This window comes from Xyrauchen texanus, chromosome 10 (assembly GCF_025860055.1).
Source record: "Xyrauchen texanus isolate HMW12.3.18 chromosome 10, RBS_HiC_50CHRs, whole genome shotgun sequence".
NCBI classification, from domain to species: domain Eukaryota; kingdom Metazoa; phylum Chordata; class Actinopteri; order Cypriniformes; family Catostomidae; genus Xyrauchen; species Xyrauchen texanus.
In genome coordinates, this window is record NC_068285.1 from 12,816,917 (window position 1) to 12,836,427 (window position 19,511).

Sequence of the window (19,511 nt, forward strand, 5' to 3'; positions counted from 1 at the left end):
CCCTCCCCCTCTGTTTCTCCTCTCATCTCCCTCTCATTGTCGTTTCCACCCACCCTCGCTCTGTTTTCCCTCTGCTTCTGTCCCTCTCCCTCTATTTTGCTCTCTCTCTCTTCCGCAGTTCAACACTTTCGAGCTTGCCTCTTGCAAGGCTACACGCACTGACGACAGGTAATCTTTGCATAAACCCTTTCTTCTGTATCTTTTCTTCCATTTCGCAGTTTCTAGTGGTTTTGCCTGCCATTGCACCATAAATGCAGATTTAGAGAGTTCATTAAGATGTCTTGGCACAACTACAAATAATGCTACAGTATGTAGACTGCAGTTGTACATGGGTTAGTCTGTTTGGGGATATTTGGTGTTGGGTTTATTGGTTTTGAGTACCTTGCAATAAACTGTTAACCTCAATTGTGTGCATGCTTTTACTGTCAAATTAGTAATCAATCTTGATAACCAGCATACAATTTGAAAGCTTTAATGAGAACTGTCAAATTGCAGTAATTTTATTGAGAATTTGGTCTAATTTTCAGGCTTTTTCCCCCAACATAATTCAGATTTAAGTGGACGATTATATCAAGTCATTGCTGCTGTTTTGGACCACGGTGTAGGGCATGTCTCTGGAGATGCTGTTATGTGAAGAGTCAGTGCCTGTGACATTATATACGGATGCTTTGCGGAAATTGATGTTTAATGTACATTTTGGGGAACAGTGTTTTCTTGCTCTAAAAGGTTGGGCAGATGGATCCTGCACAGTGTGTCTGTGCTACTATATGTGCCTATATATGTGTGCATATCGGTGTGTGTCCAATCTGTTGTCATTTCCAGTGAACATCACCTTGTATTAGACTGCAACCATTCCTGCTACTCGCTCGCAACCTCCCTGCCTCCATTTCAGAAAGCTTCTCCTCGTTTCGCCAGAGGAATGTTAAATTATGTATCTTTTCCTTGCCCCATCACGCCACTTTCTGCGCTATCCACCCAACCCCTCCCCTGATTCTCTCCATTTTCATTCTCTGTATTTCTGCTGACCGCACGGTGCTGCAGTACCTCACTGGCACGACGTAAATTAGCATAGTCCGGATTTAGATGCACGATCATGATTTGAATCAGAGCCACACTGGGCTGGTCAGACTGCCACACCTGCGGGCTTTCATGCCAGCATTATTGTTATAAATTAAGCCCCCCCTACTTGGTCTGAATGCTGCTGGGCTATGCAGGGCCGTGAGATGTGCATTGCATTAGGAAGGTGACAAGTGTGCCCATTTGGTCGCAGCATATTTAGAATGCAATTTACATTTTCTGGGTTTTAATTGGTTATGAGGTGTCTGACAACATAGCGTTTTAGTCTCAAAGCTTTTCCAGTATTGGTATGGAGGATAGTACTGAATGTTCCAGAAATTGTGTCCTACTTTCAAAGGCTCCTCCGATTGATTGGTACTCCTGATGTGTTGTCGCAAATTCAGAAGCTAAATTGCAATTGTTAAAGGAATGTTCTGGATTTAAATCAAGTTAAGCTCAATTGACAGCATTTGAAGCATAATGTTGATAGCCAAAATATATTGCTTAAACTCAACCTTTGTTTATTAAAAAGTAAAACTCGTTGTTTCAGTAATGCACTTGCAATTTAAGTGAAAGGGGCCAGTCCATAAACATTTCAAATGTATAGCCACAAGACGTAAACTATATTTGTGTTAACATGATTTTTGTGTAATAAAATTGCTTACAAGCCAAATCTGTGTTAAGTTACATCCAATATTACAACTTTGTTGCCACGATGACGCAATGCCAGAAAACGTTGGAATCCGGTTTAGCTGTAACGCAGGTAAATCCCTGATTATATCACTCTAAAATCAAGTTAACATGTATGTTTACGTCTTGTGGCTATGCATTTGAAACAGTGTGATTTTAATATTTATGGACTGGACCCATTCACTTCCATTGTAAGTGCCATACTCTAACCGCATTTTTTGCTTTGTTTCAATAAACAAGGGACAAGTCAGAATACTTTGTGTGTGTGTGTGTGTGATCAACATTCTGCTGCAAATAATGTCTATTGAGCTTCAATTAAATTAGTGAGCTCCAGTTCGAAATGTGAGATGTCTTCAGAGTGGTACCAAAAGCGAGTTGTATATTTAGTTGTAAACATGTCAACAGGAATGCATATTTTATTATCCATATGGCCTAACCCAACCCCCAACCCTATACCTAACCACCAGTGTAAAACCAAGTTCAAAATGTTCTGATTTCACTTTTACTAATGCAAAGTCAGTTAAAATGGCGCCATGACCTGTGAGCTGTAAAACACTGGCACACAGTTTCTACACTGTGTAACAATGAATACTTACAGACCAAAGAGATTCTCTTACTCTCTCTTTTTCCTTCTAAGGATGTCCATTGTGAGCATCATTGCCAGGGAAATCCTGGACTCTCGGGGAAACCCGACAGTAGAGGTGGACCTGAGAACTGACAAAGGTGAATCGAAAGAGCGCCTCTTTACAACAGTCTCTGGCTAGATTGCTTTAGGAAGATTCAACCAAGCAGAAAGCCATTTTAATAGCAGAATGCTCTTAAGACAGAGATATTTGTGTTAACAGCAATGTTGATAGGTTGACATTTCTGGAAGATTAATGATACATTATATTACAGGTCTGTTCAGGGCTGCTGTGCCCAGTGGAGCATCTACAGGTATCTATGAAGCTCTGGAACTCAGAGATGGAGACAAAAGCCGTTACAAGGGAAAAGGTGAGAATTCAAAGGTGTTCAGTCAGAACGTTCCCTCCATCACTTTATAATACACTGGAGCATGAACACAATTGATTGTTTGCAATAGGTTTGTCTTTTATATTTCATTTTATGTGTCTTGACCTGTTCTTTCATTCTTGTCTTTGTTCTACTGCTTTAAGGTGTACTGAAGGCTGTTGGTCACATTAATGACACTCTTGGGCCAGCCGTCATTGCATCTGTAAGTAAAAAATTTTTTGTATTAACAAATAATCAGATAAGTACCTTTCAACCAGCATAACAATGAGAATAGATTGCAATAGGTGTTTATTTGCTTACATCTGGGAGATATTTAATGTGTTTAACGCAGTACATGGGATTCAGTGATATTTGAAGACAAACGTAAATTCTTTGCGGGTTTGATTTAAACCTCCTATGGTATTCGGTCATTTCTGACCTAAATTTATTTTTTGAATATAATACAAAAATATATATTTATCTGAGCAGTACAAGACTTGGTGACTTTTCATCCATTTGCCATCAGAACATACAAAAAAATAATAATAATTAGAATAAATAAATACAATTGGGCTTGATTCGATAAGTCTAAGAGGTTGTAAGTAAAAAGCATCACCTTTGGTATTCATGATCATAATTGACCAACCATTGAAAATGAATGGGAAAGACCAAAAAACAATCAATAAATCAGCCACAATGCAGGTAAAAAACAGACAGAAATTACAGGGTGAGACTCTAAAAAACCCTCGGTGCAAAACATACACACACACACACACACACACACACACACACACACACACACACACACACACACACACACACACACACACACACACACAATGAACTGGTGAGACACAGAGATACAGTATAACACAGAGCTTTTTTACTTTTGCCAAAAATAAATACATAAATCAGTCACAATTCTAAACACAAATACTCAGTAATGAAGGGGTGAGACGATAACACACACACACACACACACACACACACACACACACACACACACACACACACACATGCATTTGCAAAAAAATAAAAAATACTATTGAAAGTTTGAAATTGCAAAATGTTTACTCTGATTCTTCTGGTTTGTACTCTAATTGAATTAGCAGTATTTTGCAGTTAATTTTTATTTCTTGATGTTCATTTTCTTGATATTATTATGCATTTACTTTGAGTCATTATGTTTTATGTTTGAAATAAATGATTAGTAGAAAAATGCTTGTTCTCGGTCTTCTCTATGTAACACCATGGTCAGGTTTGATTGCAAGCATAATGACATTAACTGCAAAACTGACACTTAAAATACATTTTAAAATGCTAAACTTCAAAAAATAATAGTTTAATAATGTTTAAATATATATCCAAATACATATCCTGTTATAAAATATAAAATTAGGTTACAAGTCATCAGACTACACATCTACTGGCAGTTAGTGGCATGACATGGTTTTCCTGTCATGTTATTTATATTTTGTTCACCAGATGTCAGCAATGGGCCTCCAATATATGTCACATTCTTATATTTTCTTCATGTTTCAACTTATAGAAGAGTAGGTTTTGATTTTTGTATTTAAATTATTTTTTCCCAAAAATGTGCTTATTTGTATATGCAAATTAATGCTAAAATTTAGAAACCTACATGTAAATAAGCTAAAATAGTATAAAATACCCAAAGAAATGCACAAATGTATTGTTCTTACTTCAGGGAAGATACAATGGTATCGTGCCATCATCATCATCACCATCATCCCCAAAAAAAAGGGTTACACATCTAAACCTTCTGATCTAAAATGACCATGAATACCAAAGGAAGGTGCCATTTTTTAATAACATAGGAGGGTCAAAAAAGTTAAATGCCATTAATGTGAAGAATTCTAACTTAACATTTTCATTTCCTGAAAGTAGTTCAAATATTCTATCAATTATTTCCAAAATACATACATAATATATACTGTATACACTATGTACTTTATTACGTACAGTACCATTATTATGAAGATATAGGATAGGATCATATATGCAAACTAAATGTATTAATGATATACTTATTTTCTACTTTTAGAAAATAATTTTTGTGGTATAATTTCTGTGGTTATACTCTTTTGTTAACATTATGCAACTCCACTAGAAACCTGGTTACTTAAAGGAGTATTCTGGGTTAAATACAAGTTAAGCTCTATGGGCACTATCTGTGGTGTGCTGTGCATTACTACTGAAATAATGATTGTTTTGACAGGAATACATTTATACTGTCCTTGCTGATAACAGATTGAGTTTGTTATATCAAGCTCTATTCAAGTAACTATGATGATTTATGTCATTTTTGACCTCCTACCTGTTTTTTTTGGTTTGTTTTGTTTCGAGTTTCTTCTCCAGATGTATGTCATCACCTTCCCAATAATTTTTAATTTCAATCTTTACACCTGTAGGAATATTCCGGGTTCAATACAAGTTAAGTTCAGTGGTGGTGGCGTAGTGGGCTAAAGCACATGACTGGTAATCAGAAGGTTGCTGGTTCGACCTCCAGAGCCACCACCATTGTGTCCTTGAGCAAGGCACTTAACTCCAGGTTGCTCCGGGGGGATTGTCCCTGTAATAAGGGCTCTGTAAGTCGCTTTGGATAAAAGCGTCTGCCAAATGCATAAAGGTAAATGTAAGTTCAATCGACAGCATTTGTTGCATAACGTTGATAACCACAAAAAACGATTACAACTCGTCCTTCTTTTCTTAAATAAAAAAGCTAAATCTGGGTTACGTTGAGGCACAAAATGTAAACAATATGAGTGTTAACATTATATTTGCTTATTTATCTTTTCTGTGTTATGTTAAAGTTACATACAGTTTTACAGCTGTTGCCATGACGATGTAACCTCATAAACCCTGAAACCCTAAAAAGACCATGAAAACAATGATTTAAACAAATACAGTACAGTCCAAAGATCCAAGAGTTTTAACAGAAACCAGCTCGGATTGGCTCTGGCAGTACCCGTGACCCTACATAGGACAAGCGGCTATGGGAGATGGATGGACGGACACATTTTTGCCTTTAAACCCTCAATAATTGGCCTAATTCACTTCCACTGTAAGTGCCTCACTGTAACTTTGACTTTTGCTTTTTTAAAGAAAAGAAGGGATACGTTGAAATAATTGTTTTATTATGCCATCGATTGAGCTTGAACTTATATTGAACCTGGAACGTTCCTTTAATTGCAGCACGGTTTACTTAAGCATTTGTTAATTTAATTATTTGTTATTTGTTTGTTTGTTTGTTTTACAGATCAGATTCCGATCGGATTGGATCAGAATCAGATCCCACTCCTGCACTTTTTATTTATCATTGTTCTTTTCATATTTTACACCCGTTTATTTATAACAGGAGATTTTATAGCAGGTCCCACTGGTACACATCTACAAAAGCCAGAGACACAAAATCTCCTATTATCCAGGTCTTGATTTTCATTCTGATCTACACATTGCATTTTTTCCTTTTTCATTTCCATTCACCCTTTTTTAATTACAAAGAATTACCGTCATGGTGAAAACTCCCATGTCTAAAATTTGGAGGCTAAAGACACAGATTTATACAGGCTGATTAGCATTAAGATTTGTATTTGTATATGCATAATACTTTTTCATTTGATGATCATTTGAACTTAACCAGGTTAATTTCACAGCAGCAAGGTTAATATTTAGACGACATATTCATCAAGCAACAATCAAGTGGTGGTATGTTATTAACCTGGGCAGTTTTCTCTTTAGGAGATTAGTGTGGTGGAACAGGAGAAACTGGACAACATGATGATAGAATTGGACGGCACAGAGAACAAATGTGAGTTTCTCTCTTACATATTCAAATATTGATCAGAAATAAACCCCTAAGAAAGATAATAAAAGAGAAAATAATTAAATCTGTAAACTTTGTGATGCAAAAGACCCCAAAAGTACGACGAACCCCTTGCGATATTATAAAGACATGTTGTTTGCTAAATTAAAATAACTGGCTTTTATAGTACCATTATGCAAAAGCAAAATTAATTATTTCTATTTTATATGTAATATAATATGTAATATGTATGTATATGTATATGTATATATATATATATATATATATATATATATATATATATATATATATATATATTTTTTTTACATTATTTGAAATGATATATGTATATATGTATATGTATGTATTTTAAATTGTTTAAAAAATGTTCCCCCTTATTTTTTTAGGGGACACCTTAAGGCCCCCTGTTTCCAAACCCCTGTATTAAAACACATTTCTGGTCTTCTTGAGAACAATATATCTGTGCATGTGATTCCAAAGAAAAAAAATATGTTTGCAATCTTGAAATTAATTTCCTTTTTCGGCTGACGTCACCAGTCCCTCCTATTTTTTAGGTGGTTGTCCCTCCAACCACCTCTCATTTCACGATATACTATCTGTTTCACTGTTGACTTTTATAACGTTTATCATGGTGTAACTTTTAAGTTCAAATTTGTTGTTTTTATGAGAAATCAGATTGTTTTTAAATCATATAGCATTTAAAGCATAATTATGAATCATTCCAACTCTTGTTACAATTTTTTCAATAGCCCAATTTTAGTTGTTCAGAATGAAACTAGCATGCAAAACTCAAAAATACAGAGAGTTATACAGTTATTTGACCCATTAATTTTGTCTACAGCTCAATTTGGTGCCAATGCCATCCTGGGAGTGTCTCTGGCCATCTGCAAGGCTGGTGCGGCAGAGAAAGGGGTACCCCTGTACCGTCACATTGCTGATCTGGCAGGAAACACAGAACTAGTGCTGCCAGTTCCTGTAAGATAATTCATCATTCAATTTTCAGCTGGATGAATTTATTAAAAAGCATAAACATTTTCAGCTGTTTGTATATTCTATTAATTATCTACGTGAAATATAATTGCTTAGTATATCTGCCCATCCATTTGTCTATCTACTCAGGCGTTTAATGTAATAAACGGAGGCTCTCATGCTGGGAACAAGCTTGCCATGCAGGAATTCATGGTACTTCCTGTAGGGGCGGAGTCGTTCCGTGATGCACTGCGTGTTGGTGCAGAACTCTACCAGACCCTGAAAGGTGTCATCAAGGAGAAGTACGGCCAAGATGCCACCAACGTTGGTGATGAGGGAGGTTTTGCTCCAAACATCTTGGAGAACAGTGAAGGTGTGTATATTCTGTATGTGGGATAACGGTTTCAGACAGTGTAAGATAATCCCCCTGTAAAAGCTTTATCACCTTGTTTGTAATGCACTTGTATCATAACTAATTTATCCACATCTACGTTGTGATGGCTTCTCTATTCCTCGCCAAAAGCACTGGAGTTGATCAAAACTGCCATAGACAAGGCCGGTTTCACAGATAAAGTTGTGATCGGAATGGATGTGGCCGCCTCTGAGTTCTACCGCGATGGGAAGTATGACCTGGACTTCAAGTCGCCCCCAGACCCCAACAGACACATTACAAGCGATGAGCTTTTAGAGATCTACCAGACATTTGTCAATGACTATCCAGGTAAGCTGAACTTAGGAGGACTTTAGAATATGAAATGATTAAGCATTTTAGTGGTTGGAAAAGCAACTATCTGAAAAACACTCTTTTAAATGGAGTAAACTCCGTCCACGAGTATTATGTTGGTAAAACTTTATTGTTCATGCAGCCAGAAAAGTAGTCCCACCACAAACGGATGATTACAGCTCAAATTAAACACATTTTGTACATAAGAATGTATATAAGTGCTGGAACAAAAATATAAGCTTCACATTTCCACTTTTATACCCTCTGAAATCAGACTGAATGCAGCACTGTGAATTCAGAAAAAGTAGGTTGAAAGTTTTGCTGTCTAATTCGGTCTGTGCTTACTGAAATTCAAATCGCTGCCCCCAGTGACCGAAGCTGGAATTGACCACAGTGTGGCACTAAAATCGAGTTGTGTTTGTAGTTGAAAATGACGTAATACAGCCAATACTAATGCATATTTTATTAACTATATCCTCTAACCCAAACCCTTAACCTTACCGTCAGTGGAGTACAAATGAAATTTTAGAGTGAAAATGCATCCTCTGAATCGCCCCTACATTTGTTTACATGAGCGCGATATCTTCCTGGCTCCCATGGGACTGAAACCAGTGTCTTGGAGGTTGATTGTGTGCTAGCATTAGCGCTATAGTTTGAAATGTGATTTAATTGACACACACTCTTGAATTGGCGCAAAAACGTTTGAGCAAGGTGCTTGTCAGACATTGGGCTAAAGGGGGTTGATTTCAGGGTACATGAACTTTCGGAAGCACCATGTCGATTTCCCATGTGGTCATGCTGCTGGAATGCCTAGCATCATAGACTTCCATTGTACAGCATGTGCATTTCTGAAAGCATTTTCACCTGTTTTTACAATCTGAGGGACAAATCAAAATAGATTTGTGGAAATCAACAACATGCCAAAAGATGGAACAAGTTGCATTTAACCTAGAACAAGCCATGCAGGGTCTGAAATTTAGAGGATTCCAGAAAAAAATGCCTACAAAAATGTTTTTTTGGATTTTTCTGCTTTTTAATTGTAGTATCTTATATAGTTTTTAATAATATGTTTAAGTTCTAGTTTTACATATTATGGCATAAAACAAGATTTAATTCTTAGAATAAGAAGTAATACATTCTCAATCTTGAAGTATTTGAAGTGCATTGAATATTTGACATAAACGACAGAGACAGATTGTTTTAAATGGTAAAAAATGGTTAAAGGGATAGTTCACCCAAAAATGAAAATTCTCTCATCATTTACTCACCCTCATGCCATCCCAGATGTGTATAACTTTCTTTCTTCAGCAGAACAAAAACAAAGATGTTTTGAAAAATATCTCAGCACTGTAGGTCCATAAAATTTAAGTGAATGGTGACCAGACATTTGTAGCCCCAAAAATCACATAAAGGAAACATGAAAGAAATCCATCTGACCCCAATTTTTAAATCTATATCTTCTGAAGCAATATAAAAGGTGTGGGTGAGAAACAGAAAATTATTTGAATTCTTTTTTACTCTAAATCTCCACTTTAACGTTCACTTTCAGATGTGAAAGTGCAAATTTAAAGTAAAAAAATTAATTTGATTTGTTTCTCACCCACCCACACCTTTTATATTGCTTCAGAAAATATGGATTTAACCACTAGAGTGGTGTGGATTACTTTTATGTTTCCTTTATGTGATTTTTTGGAGCTTCAAAGGACTGGTCACCATTCACTTGAATTGTAAGGACCTACAGAGCTGAAATATTCTTCTAAAAATCTTAATTTGTGTTCTGCTGAAGGAAGAAAGTCATAAACATCTGGGATGGCATGAAGGTGATTAAAAGAATTAAAATTTTTGGGTGAACTGTCCCTTTAAAGGTAAAAAAAACACCACAAAAAATGTAATTCATGGGGAATTTGTCTCTAATGAAAAAGTTAATTTCTGACACTAATACAATGTGACCTAGCAAAAAAATAAATGCAATTTTAAAACATTTTAAAAATCGTGTTTTAACAATTCTGTCATCTTTTCGTTTATGTCTTGCCCTTAATTGAATAGTGGTCTCCATTGAGGATCCATTCGATCAGGATGACTGGCCCGCCTGGACTAACATGACAGGTTCAATCGGGGTCCAGATTGTGGGAGACGACCTGACCGTGACAAACCCAAAGAGGATAGAAAAAGCTGCTGAAGATCGTGCCTGTAACTGTCTGCTCCTGAAAGTCAACCAAATTGGCACCGTTACAGAGGCCATCCAGGCGTGAGTAAAAGCCATAAATCATAGAGGCCTAGACATGTCAACTCAACTATTTTGTAATTTTCCACGTGCCTTTCCATCTTGCCTCGAGCACTCAGCCTTGTGTACTCTATTGACTGCGAGCCACACTATTTGACTGCTTGGTGATGATCTTTTAGCACAGTCAGTGTCAGGCATATGCGCCGATGATGCGGTCAGTAATTTAAAAATTAGTCTATCAATCTATTTCGCAATCCATGTTTTTTGCCAACTGGAAAAACGTGTTAAAGGTGCACTCAGTAACATGTATGTTTATGTTTGCTGACACCTAGTGGTGTAGGTCAGTGTCTCTCAACCAGGGAGTCGGGACCCACTAGGGGGCCTCAGCACACTTTCAGGGGGGCCTCATGATCTCTTAGAATGATTTAAAATAAGGTAGATTATTATATTGTTTATATAATCATTATAATTCAACTTACTGAAAATGCAATAAATAAATCACAATTAATAACTCCCTTTAACTAAATACCTCTAACTAAATTATCTACACCAAGGTACACAAAAGAGTTATAGGGATAATTTATTGAAAATGTCAATTCTCTCATCATTTACTTGCCCTCATGCCATCCCAGATGTGTATAACTTTCTTTCTTCTTCATAATACAAATGAAGATTTTTAGAAGAATATCTCAGCTCTGTAGGTCCATACAATGCAAGTGAATGCTGATCAGGCCTTTGTAGCTCCCAAAAGAACATATTGGCAGCATAAAAGTTATCCATAAGACTACAGTGGTTATTTCCATCTTCAGAAGTGATATGATAGGTGTGGGTGAGAAACAGATCCATATTTAAGTCCTTTTATACTTTAAATCTCCACTTTCACTTTCACGTTCTTCCTAATTTGTTTTTGTCGAATGATCTGCATATCTCCACCTACTGGGCAGGGAGGAGAATTTATCGTAAAAAAGGACTAAACATCCATCTATTTTCTCACTCACACCTATCATATTGCTTCAGAACACTTGGATTAAACCTCTGGAGTCATTTGTATTACTTTTATGCTGCCTTTATGTTCTTTTTGGAGCTTTAAAATTCTGACCACCATTGACTTGCATTGTATGGACCTACAGAGCTGAGATATTCTTCTAAAAATCTCATTTGTGTTCTGCAGAAGAAAGAAAGTCACACACATCTGGAATGGCATGAGGGGGATAATAATAGGTGAACTTTACCTTTTAATGGACTATACTATTATCACTCACAGCGTTGTTATCATTTGCATCAAATGTTGCAAAAAAATACAGCGTCTACCCCAACTAAGGTGCATCATCAAGTGTTTTTTATGAAAATTGAATCTCTAAAAGCATTTTATTATATCCAGCTTCTTATCTCCCCATTTTGAACTATGTATTTCATAGATGTAAGCTCGCCCAGGCCAACGGATGGGGAGTAATGGTGAGCCATCGCTCAGGGGAGACTGAGGACACTTTCATCGCTGATCTAGTGGTGGGACTCTGCACTGGACAGGTACACATACACAAACACTCACACACACACACACACACACACACACACACACACACACACACACACACACACACACACACACACACACACACACACATGTTGTGTTTCCATGTTTTATGGGGACTTTCCATAGACATAATGGTTTTTATACTGTACAAACTTTATATTGTATCCCCTAAACCTAACCCTACCCCTAAACCTAACCCTCACAGAAAACTTTCTGCATTTTTACATTTTCAAAAAACATAATTTAGTATGATTTATAAGCTGTTTTCCTCATGGGGACCGACAAAATGTCCCCACAAGGTCAATAATTTCGGGTTTTACTATCCTTATGGGGACATTTGGTCCCCACAAAGTGATAAATACACGCTCACACACACACACACACACATTGCCTAAAGTTGTGAATTTATTGATTAATTGGTCAAACGTTCACTCTCTCTGCTCCTCTGTCTCTAATTATGAATTTTTTTTCAGATAAAGACGGGAGCTCCTTGTAGATCTGAGCGCCTCGCAAAATACAACCAACTTATGAGGCAAGCAATCAAACATTCTATTCTTTAACAATGCATTAAAAAACAAATAAATCCACAGTCACAAAGTGGCACTGACTTTGCTTGTAAATCTGACCTCTAAAGCAGCAAAAACGTATAGCCTAATTTAAAGGAATGTTCTGAAGTACCAGTTAAGCTCAATTGTCCATCAGTTTGTAAAAACAAACATAAATTGGGCTTACTATAAAGCCCTTACCGTATAAATCTATGGGGCAAGACACTGCATCGAAATTAATGTTAAAAGACACACATTTTAGACAACTTTACAGCTCAAATAACTCACATGTTAATACAGAAAAATGCATAAAGGTGCTTTACAGTATAAATAACTTTAATATTTCTGTTTTTTAACCCTACATTTACACCGTAAGTGCATTCTGCTTGCACAATAGCTGTTGTTCTGAAAAAGTCCCATTTTAAGGAACCAATAATTAGACACGATTAGCATCGCTGACTGCAGACTTGCTCTCTGTCTACCTCCCTTCTGTGCGCAGTTATTAACCAATCTCCATCTCTGCCAATCTGTCTCATTTCTGCATCACAGGATTGAAGAGGAACTGGGCGATCAGGCTCGATTTGCCGGGCACAATTTCAGAAACCCTAGCGCTCTGTGAGACTGACATCCTTGCACCGAAATCACACAAAAAAACAACAACTGACAAACAGAGTACATACTGCACTTATCTGACTGACTATCCCCAACTTAGATTACCCAGAATGCATAAAAATGGCACTATTTGCACTGACATACAAATAATGACTTACTCAAACACTCAAAAGATATATGTAAACTGACCTGGACTAGGACAGGCTTTAAAAGACCAAATATTATGCACAGTGAATACTGGACAGGCTGACATTATGCACAAGGAGATACTGAATTACTTGACGGGCAAACCATGTCCACAGGGTGAACATGCATGCGTAAGATAACATGGATACGAAGAATTTAGGAGACAAGGCCACGAGGCCTTGATGTTTTTAAAGAGGGATTTCACTCAGATGGAATAAAAGCCAGAGAGATGTATTTGAATAAGGTGTAAACGTCTTAGAATCCAGTTTAAGCTTCAATTTAGAGTGCGAAGTACGTGTACATACATTTACATTTACAAAGTTGACTTGCCACACTTCAAAATAATGTATGTAGTTTTTATGGTTCATTGCATGAGATTCAGGGACAAATATTTAGATTATGGAGAATGGAAGGAAGACAAATATGCAGATATTTTGATTTGGGGCCTGAAGTGTGAAACAGTTGCATAGTTTTACATTTCATTAATACTTATGCACATATGCGATGAGATGCATCAGTGTGACTGTAAGATGGAAAATGATGTTGTAGTTAGTAACACAGACGGTCTTGTTGGCTATATGAGGGCCCGGCATTTTACTCATTTACTTTAGATGCTTTTAGGGACACCAGACACACTGACATTTCATCATGTTCACACATTTCTGCATATTTAATCATTTGCTTGAGGATCCAAAATAGGTCCTTATCGTACATGTAGTCACTGGCTTATTGGCCATTTAAATAAAAAATATTGTTAAAGAACGAGAATGAAATCTGAAGGATTAAACATGAATTCCCATATCAGTTCTAAGAGCTAAATATAAGCTAAACCTATTGTGCAAAGCCCCCACTTTCATATATCTGCCTGACTTTCTCATGCAATGACCATTAAAATATGAAAATCTAATTTTCTTTCACCCTGGATGTCCATTTTAAAAGTGAAGTGCGTTATTTTTGATGTTTAAATACCTCTATCCTAATTTGATGTGCATAGACAACTACTGTATAAATAAGACATACGTAGCCATTTTGTGTCACTTTTAAAACATTGGTGTATTTGTTTGAGCGTCAACTTGTCGCTCAACCAATGGTGTGAGGTTGGGGGCGGGACTAGCCGTTTGTCCAGTTAATTGCAGACAGGGCCGGGGCAGAAGAGACATTAACAGGGTTTTAGAAAACACATTTGGATACAATCATTATTTCTGCAGTTCTGTTTGCTGCCACTAGGGGTGCAGAAATGAGTCATTTCATATTTAAAAATCTAAATCCAATGATGAAAGAAAAAGAGACTGAAGTGTGAGACAGTAATAGTGGGTGCAAAAATATCAATTTAGTCTTCAGGCTTCAAGCACAACTGAAGAGATATAAATAAATTCACAGTGACAGATCACACTCAAACATTAGACAGACATTCTTACACGAATAGACAAACACACACTCATTCATTCACGTTTGTGTAGCAAAGTTTCACCCTCCCAACGCACACGACTCCTTATTCTCTGCCACCATGGACATTGTATTCTGTATTTCTTCCTTTCACGTCATTTTCATCTGTCTCACTCTCTTCATCACTTCTTTTCCCTTCTTGTGGTTATGGCTTGGCTTGTTCCCTCTTACCTGAAACGTTTTCTCCATTATTGTGGTGGAAAATGCAAGTGCAAGATGCAGAGAAAAAAATAACTGTCGAGTCTGTCATTGAATAATGTTATGAAAATAAAGCTGTCATTACTTTCGTCAATGTCCAGTCTCAAAGTGTGTTCTTCAGTTCTTTAAAGACAGCGAGTGACGTTTTAATGTTTATTTTGTTTCTTTTTTTTTCTTTGACATTTAGAGGACAGGAGCTCAATATTAAACGAGTGTTTCGTTTTGGTCACTTACCACAAAAAACCTGGATGAAATGCAAGTCAGTGAAATCAATTCTGTCAAACTGACTGAAATTAAATATGCACATATTATTGGTGAATCTCCATAAATATATGCTGGTCATATTTCACCCCAAAATCAAAAGAAGAAAAAGAAATGGTACATTAAAACAGTTTAATAATCATTTTCGTAACAATAAATATACATTTTACCATGAAGAGAATTTGACATTGTTCAAGTTGCAAATAATTTTAATGCCTTTGTTTGATGGTTACACCAACTGATATTTTTAAAGTCATCAAGTCATTTGTATTTATTTATTTGGGCGGGGGGGGTTGCTCTAAATGGTTTTCAGAAACCCTTTAAACCTATAAAAACCAACATGGACACAAAGTCTCCATTTTTACAAACTTGACAAAGTGTTTTAAACTAGATTTTTAAAAGATTTCAAATTTGTATTTGTCAATGACCCTTAAATATGAAAGTTTTTGGTGTATTTGTAACCATGTTATTTGCATTAGGAAAAAGACTAGTTTGATATTATGACCTAATGTTTTGATATAAAAAAATATGGCCCATTTAAACATTACTAAATAAAAAGCAGGGGGAGAAGAAAGAACTAGACTCGTCAGTTTGGAAGAATTAATGTCAATCTTTTACAGACCGGATATGTAAGTCATGTGTAAGTGTGTGGCTAATTGAACTATTTTTATAATAAGCTGTGGTGAATTTTTATTGAGTATATTTCTTCTCTGTCAAAAAGAAAAAGAACAAAAGAAAAAAAAATTATCCAGTCCTTAAAACTTTGTTCCTGGTTTATCAAACCTAATACAGCAAGTACAACTCTTGAAATGCTATCAGTTTCCAGACTTCAATCTTTTGGTTTTTGGGTGAAATATGCCACGTTTTCGTGAGTTTCGGGCAAACCGTAAACACGTACAAACATGAACAGCTGAAACTACTATAACAACATACTGACACATCCTCTCTGATAGAGGTACCAACATATTTTGTTTTATAAATGCACCAATTTGATATACATTAGTCAACATGGGACAATTTGTTTCCTGGTTCACAAAATTTACACTGTGACTCATTCACCCATTCACACACACATTCACATTCATACACCAATGGTGGCAGAGCTGCCATGCAAGATGCTATCCTGCCATTGCGAGCAACTTGGGGTTCAGTGTCTTGCCCAAGGACACATCGGCATGTGGAGTCGTGGGCCAGGATTCGAACCACCAACCCTGCGATTAGTGGCCGACCAGCTATACCTGTACCACCTGAGCCACAGCTGAAATGAGACAAATTGTGTATTGGCATCAGCTCAGGATATGAAACAAATGCATTACAGTGAGACACAGAATATAAAACAAGGTAAGAGTATAAATAGACACAAATAATATCACAAATGGTAATGTATGTGCAATGTAGGGGAATGTAGTTATTGAATTAAAGAGTCCTGAGGCAGTTTAATTGTTCATGTGGAAAATGGCCTGAGGGTCGAAACTGTTCTTGTGCCTGGATGTCCTGGTGCTCTGTAGTGCCACCCTGAGGGCAACAGTTCAAACAGGGTGTGGGCAGGGGATGTGGAGTCCAGAGTGTTTCTACCTGCACGTTTCCTCACTCTGGAGATGTACAGGTCTTCAAGGGTGGGCAGGGGGGCACCAAACATCCTCTCAGCAGTCCTGACTGTCTGTTGTAGTTTCCTTCTGTCTGATTTCGTAGCTGATCCAAACCAGACAGTTATAGATGTACACAGGACAGACTCAATGACTGCTGAGTAGAACTGAATCAGCAGCGCCTGTGGCAGGTTGAACTTCCTCAGCTGGTGAAGGAATTACAATCTCTGCTAGGCCTTCTTCACAATGGAGTCTCACTAGCTGCTGCCTTTCTGTCAGAAAGCTGGTGATCCATTGACAGATTGGGGTGGGCACGGAGAATACTCTACAAATTTTACTTGAAATGTAGCTTGTGTTTTTGTAAATGACCTGCAATGACTTTGGCCTGTGCAAACACCACCTCCTCAGTGGTTTCCGCCACTCTCTCCTCCAGTTTCTCCGCAACGCAGGCGATCACACCCAAATCGTTCTCTAGGCATTGAGCCACCTTCTGACCAATCAGCTGCAAAGTACATCACATGAGAGAGAGAGAGGGAGACAGGACACAACTGAATGCAGACGAGGGCTTCTGCCCAATACACCAAGTGGAATGCAGAAGAAGCAAAGACATAAAAGGTTTAGAATCTTAGATTATATTAAAGTAAAATGCATTTGGAACCTCGTCACTCCCGCCAAAATCACGACGTCTTTCGGAATGCCCCAGAATCACCCGTTCGACTCCGCAGTCTTTAATCGTTGCTGGACTTGAGCAGAGAATGAGAAAAGGAGAGAATTAATTTCATCAAAAAAAAATCTTTCTTCTTAGAAACTATAACAAGATATTATTAAGGACATCTAAAATACCTGATTTCCCCAGTGAAGGCTCCTATGGGTACCTTATAGCAGTTCTGGGCGGCCACACTAATCCTTCGGTCCAGTTTAGATCTAGCATGATCAAGATAGATGGACGGTGCTCCACACACCACCTCTAACATCAAGACAAAGCTTCTGTTATGATCATATATGATGATGAAAGCCAGCACGGCTGCTTTTCACTTCACCGGAAAATGAAAATTCTGTCATTATTTACTCACCCTCATTCCTCCGAGCATCCAGTTTTGTGTTCCACGGAAGAAAAAGCCATACAGGTTTGGAACAACATGATCGTGAGTAAATTATGACATAATTTTCATTTTTGGGTGAACTATTACATTTAAGTGATTTTTACCTACCTCTGAATTTATTAGATATTTGCTCCCAGCAAAGTCCAAATATTAGACTTTAATTGTTAAATAATCATTTATATTGTAATTATACATTTTTATATTTAGAATTTTGTTATGAAATTGAAATGTGTAACTTTTAATATAATCATAAATATTGATTTTAATTATTCATAATTATAATACATTTGCATATGTTTGTCATTGCATTATATAATCACATATATTGATTATAATTATTTATATAATCATTAGTTAGCCTCACAAACGATGTTTTATGTAATTTATGCACATGGATAAGACAAATCAGGTTTGCAAAACAAATGTACAGACGTATGCAATATCTTGCTTTCTTCTGGCAACAAAATAATAATAATAATTACTGTGATGACATGCAATAATAAAAGTAAATCCAACTGAAGATCAATATTCTCCATGTTCTCATTGTGTTTCATATCCACGTTTTTTTTTTTTTTTTTATTGCTTGAACAACAGTTACAAAACTTGAACAAATAAAATTAAATAAATAATAATAATAATAAAATAAAAATAAAAAGGCCAGGGTCAAGTATACAAAAATATATAAGATACAAAAAACGGTTTTCATATCCACGTTTCTTATTGTAGAAACGTCAATCAGTGACGTCATTCATGACCACGAGCTTGCGTCCATTTTAAGTGTCACGTTGGCGTCGTGCTCATGTAAGGACATTTTTGGAAATATTTGACTAGATTTATCATTGATAACATTGACCCCACTTTTTCTTTGTGTTTACAAAACGTTATATATGGTTTTACTAATATCCCCTCAAATAAAAGGAAAGAATACTATATTATAAATGTAATTTTAATTGTTGCTAAATTTCATATACATAAATGTAAGTAAACAGTAAATACCAACTTTTATTTTTGGTTCTTGAAAAAGAAATTTAAATATATATCAAGACTATTTTTCATTCACATAATAAGAAAGCAGTTAAAATGGTTTCTATGTGAGTCCTTCAATATATTTACATAATGTTTAGCCTTCCCCGCTGTATTTTACTGTATTTTTTTTTATTGCAGTTTTGACTGTACATTGACTTTGTTTGTTTGTTTGAAGTTTAATAAAAAATAAATACAATATATATATATATATATATATATATATATATATATATATATATATATATATATATATATATATATATATTTATATTAAGTGTCACGTGATGTATCGAGACTCAATTGAGCTCTTACGATTATTTCTCGAATATTATATCACATTGCACTAGACAAGGGTTATATTGAAAAACTAAAATACTTCATGCTTTAATATGTTCAACAAATATACAAACAAACAAAGAAACAAACCATCACATTACCAACTGAACTATTTTCGTTCAGACTAGCTGTGTTCAAGGTCATTATTAGTTCGCTCAAAGTCTCTTTATCGCCGTTC

General features: G+C 36.3%; 2 protein-coding genes across 2 annotated transcripts; one reads left to right on the forward strand and one right to left on the reverse strand.

The window, feature by feature from the left end:
- Positions 1 to 15,109, forward strand: LOC127650925 (gamma-enolase). The gene is made up of 12 exons (XM_052136581.1): positions 1 to 168; positions 2,384 to 2,469; positions 2,644 to 2,739; positions 2,901 to 2,959; positions 6,499 to 6,568; positions 7,425 to 7,558; positions 7,703 to 7,925; positions 8,076 to 8,273; positions 10,323 to 10,524; positions 11,919 to 12,027; positions 12,508 to 12,566; positions 13,129 to 15,109. The coding sequence occupies exons 2-12, from the start codon at positions 2,385 to 2,387 to the stop codon at positions 13,196 to 13,198; spliced, it is 1,305 nt and encodes a 434-aa protein (XP_051992541.1). The 5' UTR covers positions 1 to 168; position 2,384; the 3' UTR covers positions 13,199 to 15,109.
- Positions 15,110 to 15,552: 443 nt separating this feature from the next.
- On the reverse strand, positions 15,553 to 17,887 carry LOC127650945 (triosephosphate isomerase A-like). The gene is made up of 3 exons (XM_052136610.1): positions 17,712 to 17,887; positions 17,527 to 17,611; positions 15,553 to 17,370 (listed from the first exon to the last, which is right to left on the reverse strand). The coding sequence occupies exons 1-3, from the start codon at positions 17,840 to 17,842 to the stop codon at positions 17,203 to 17,205; spliced, it is 384 nt and encodes a 127-aa protein (XP_051992570.1). The 5' UTR covers positions 17,843 to 17,887; the 3' UTR covers positions 15,553 to 17,202.
- Between the last annotated feature and the right edge of the window lie 1,624 nt (positions 17,888 to 19,511).

Coding starts and splice junctions, on each gene's coding strand:
- LOC127650925 (XM_052136581.1), top strand. CDS start 2,385: ATGTCCATTGTGAGCATCATTGCCAGGGAAATCCTGGACTCTCGGGGA. Junction 7,926..8,075: donor CATCTTGGAGAACAGTGAAG/GTGTGTATATTC, acceptor CCTCGCCAAAAG/CACTGGAGTTGATCAAAACT. Junction 8,274..10,322: donor ATTTGTCAATGACTATCCAG/GTAAGCTGAACT, acceptor TTAATTGAATAG/TGGTCTCCATTGAGGATCCA.
- LOC127650945 (XM_052136610.1), bottom strand. CDS start 17,842: ATGTTAGAGGTGGTGTGTGGAGCACCGTCCATCTATCTTGATCATGCT. Junction 17,612..17,711: donor GCCTTCACTGGGGAAATCAG/GTATTTTAGATG, acceptor TCTCTGCTCAAG/TCCAGCAACGATTAAAGACT. Junction 17,371..17,526: donor ATTTTGGCGGGAGTGACGAG/GTTCCAAATGCA, acceptor TGTACTTTGCAG/CTGATTGGTCAGAAGGTGGC.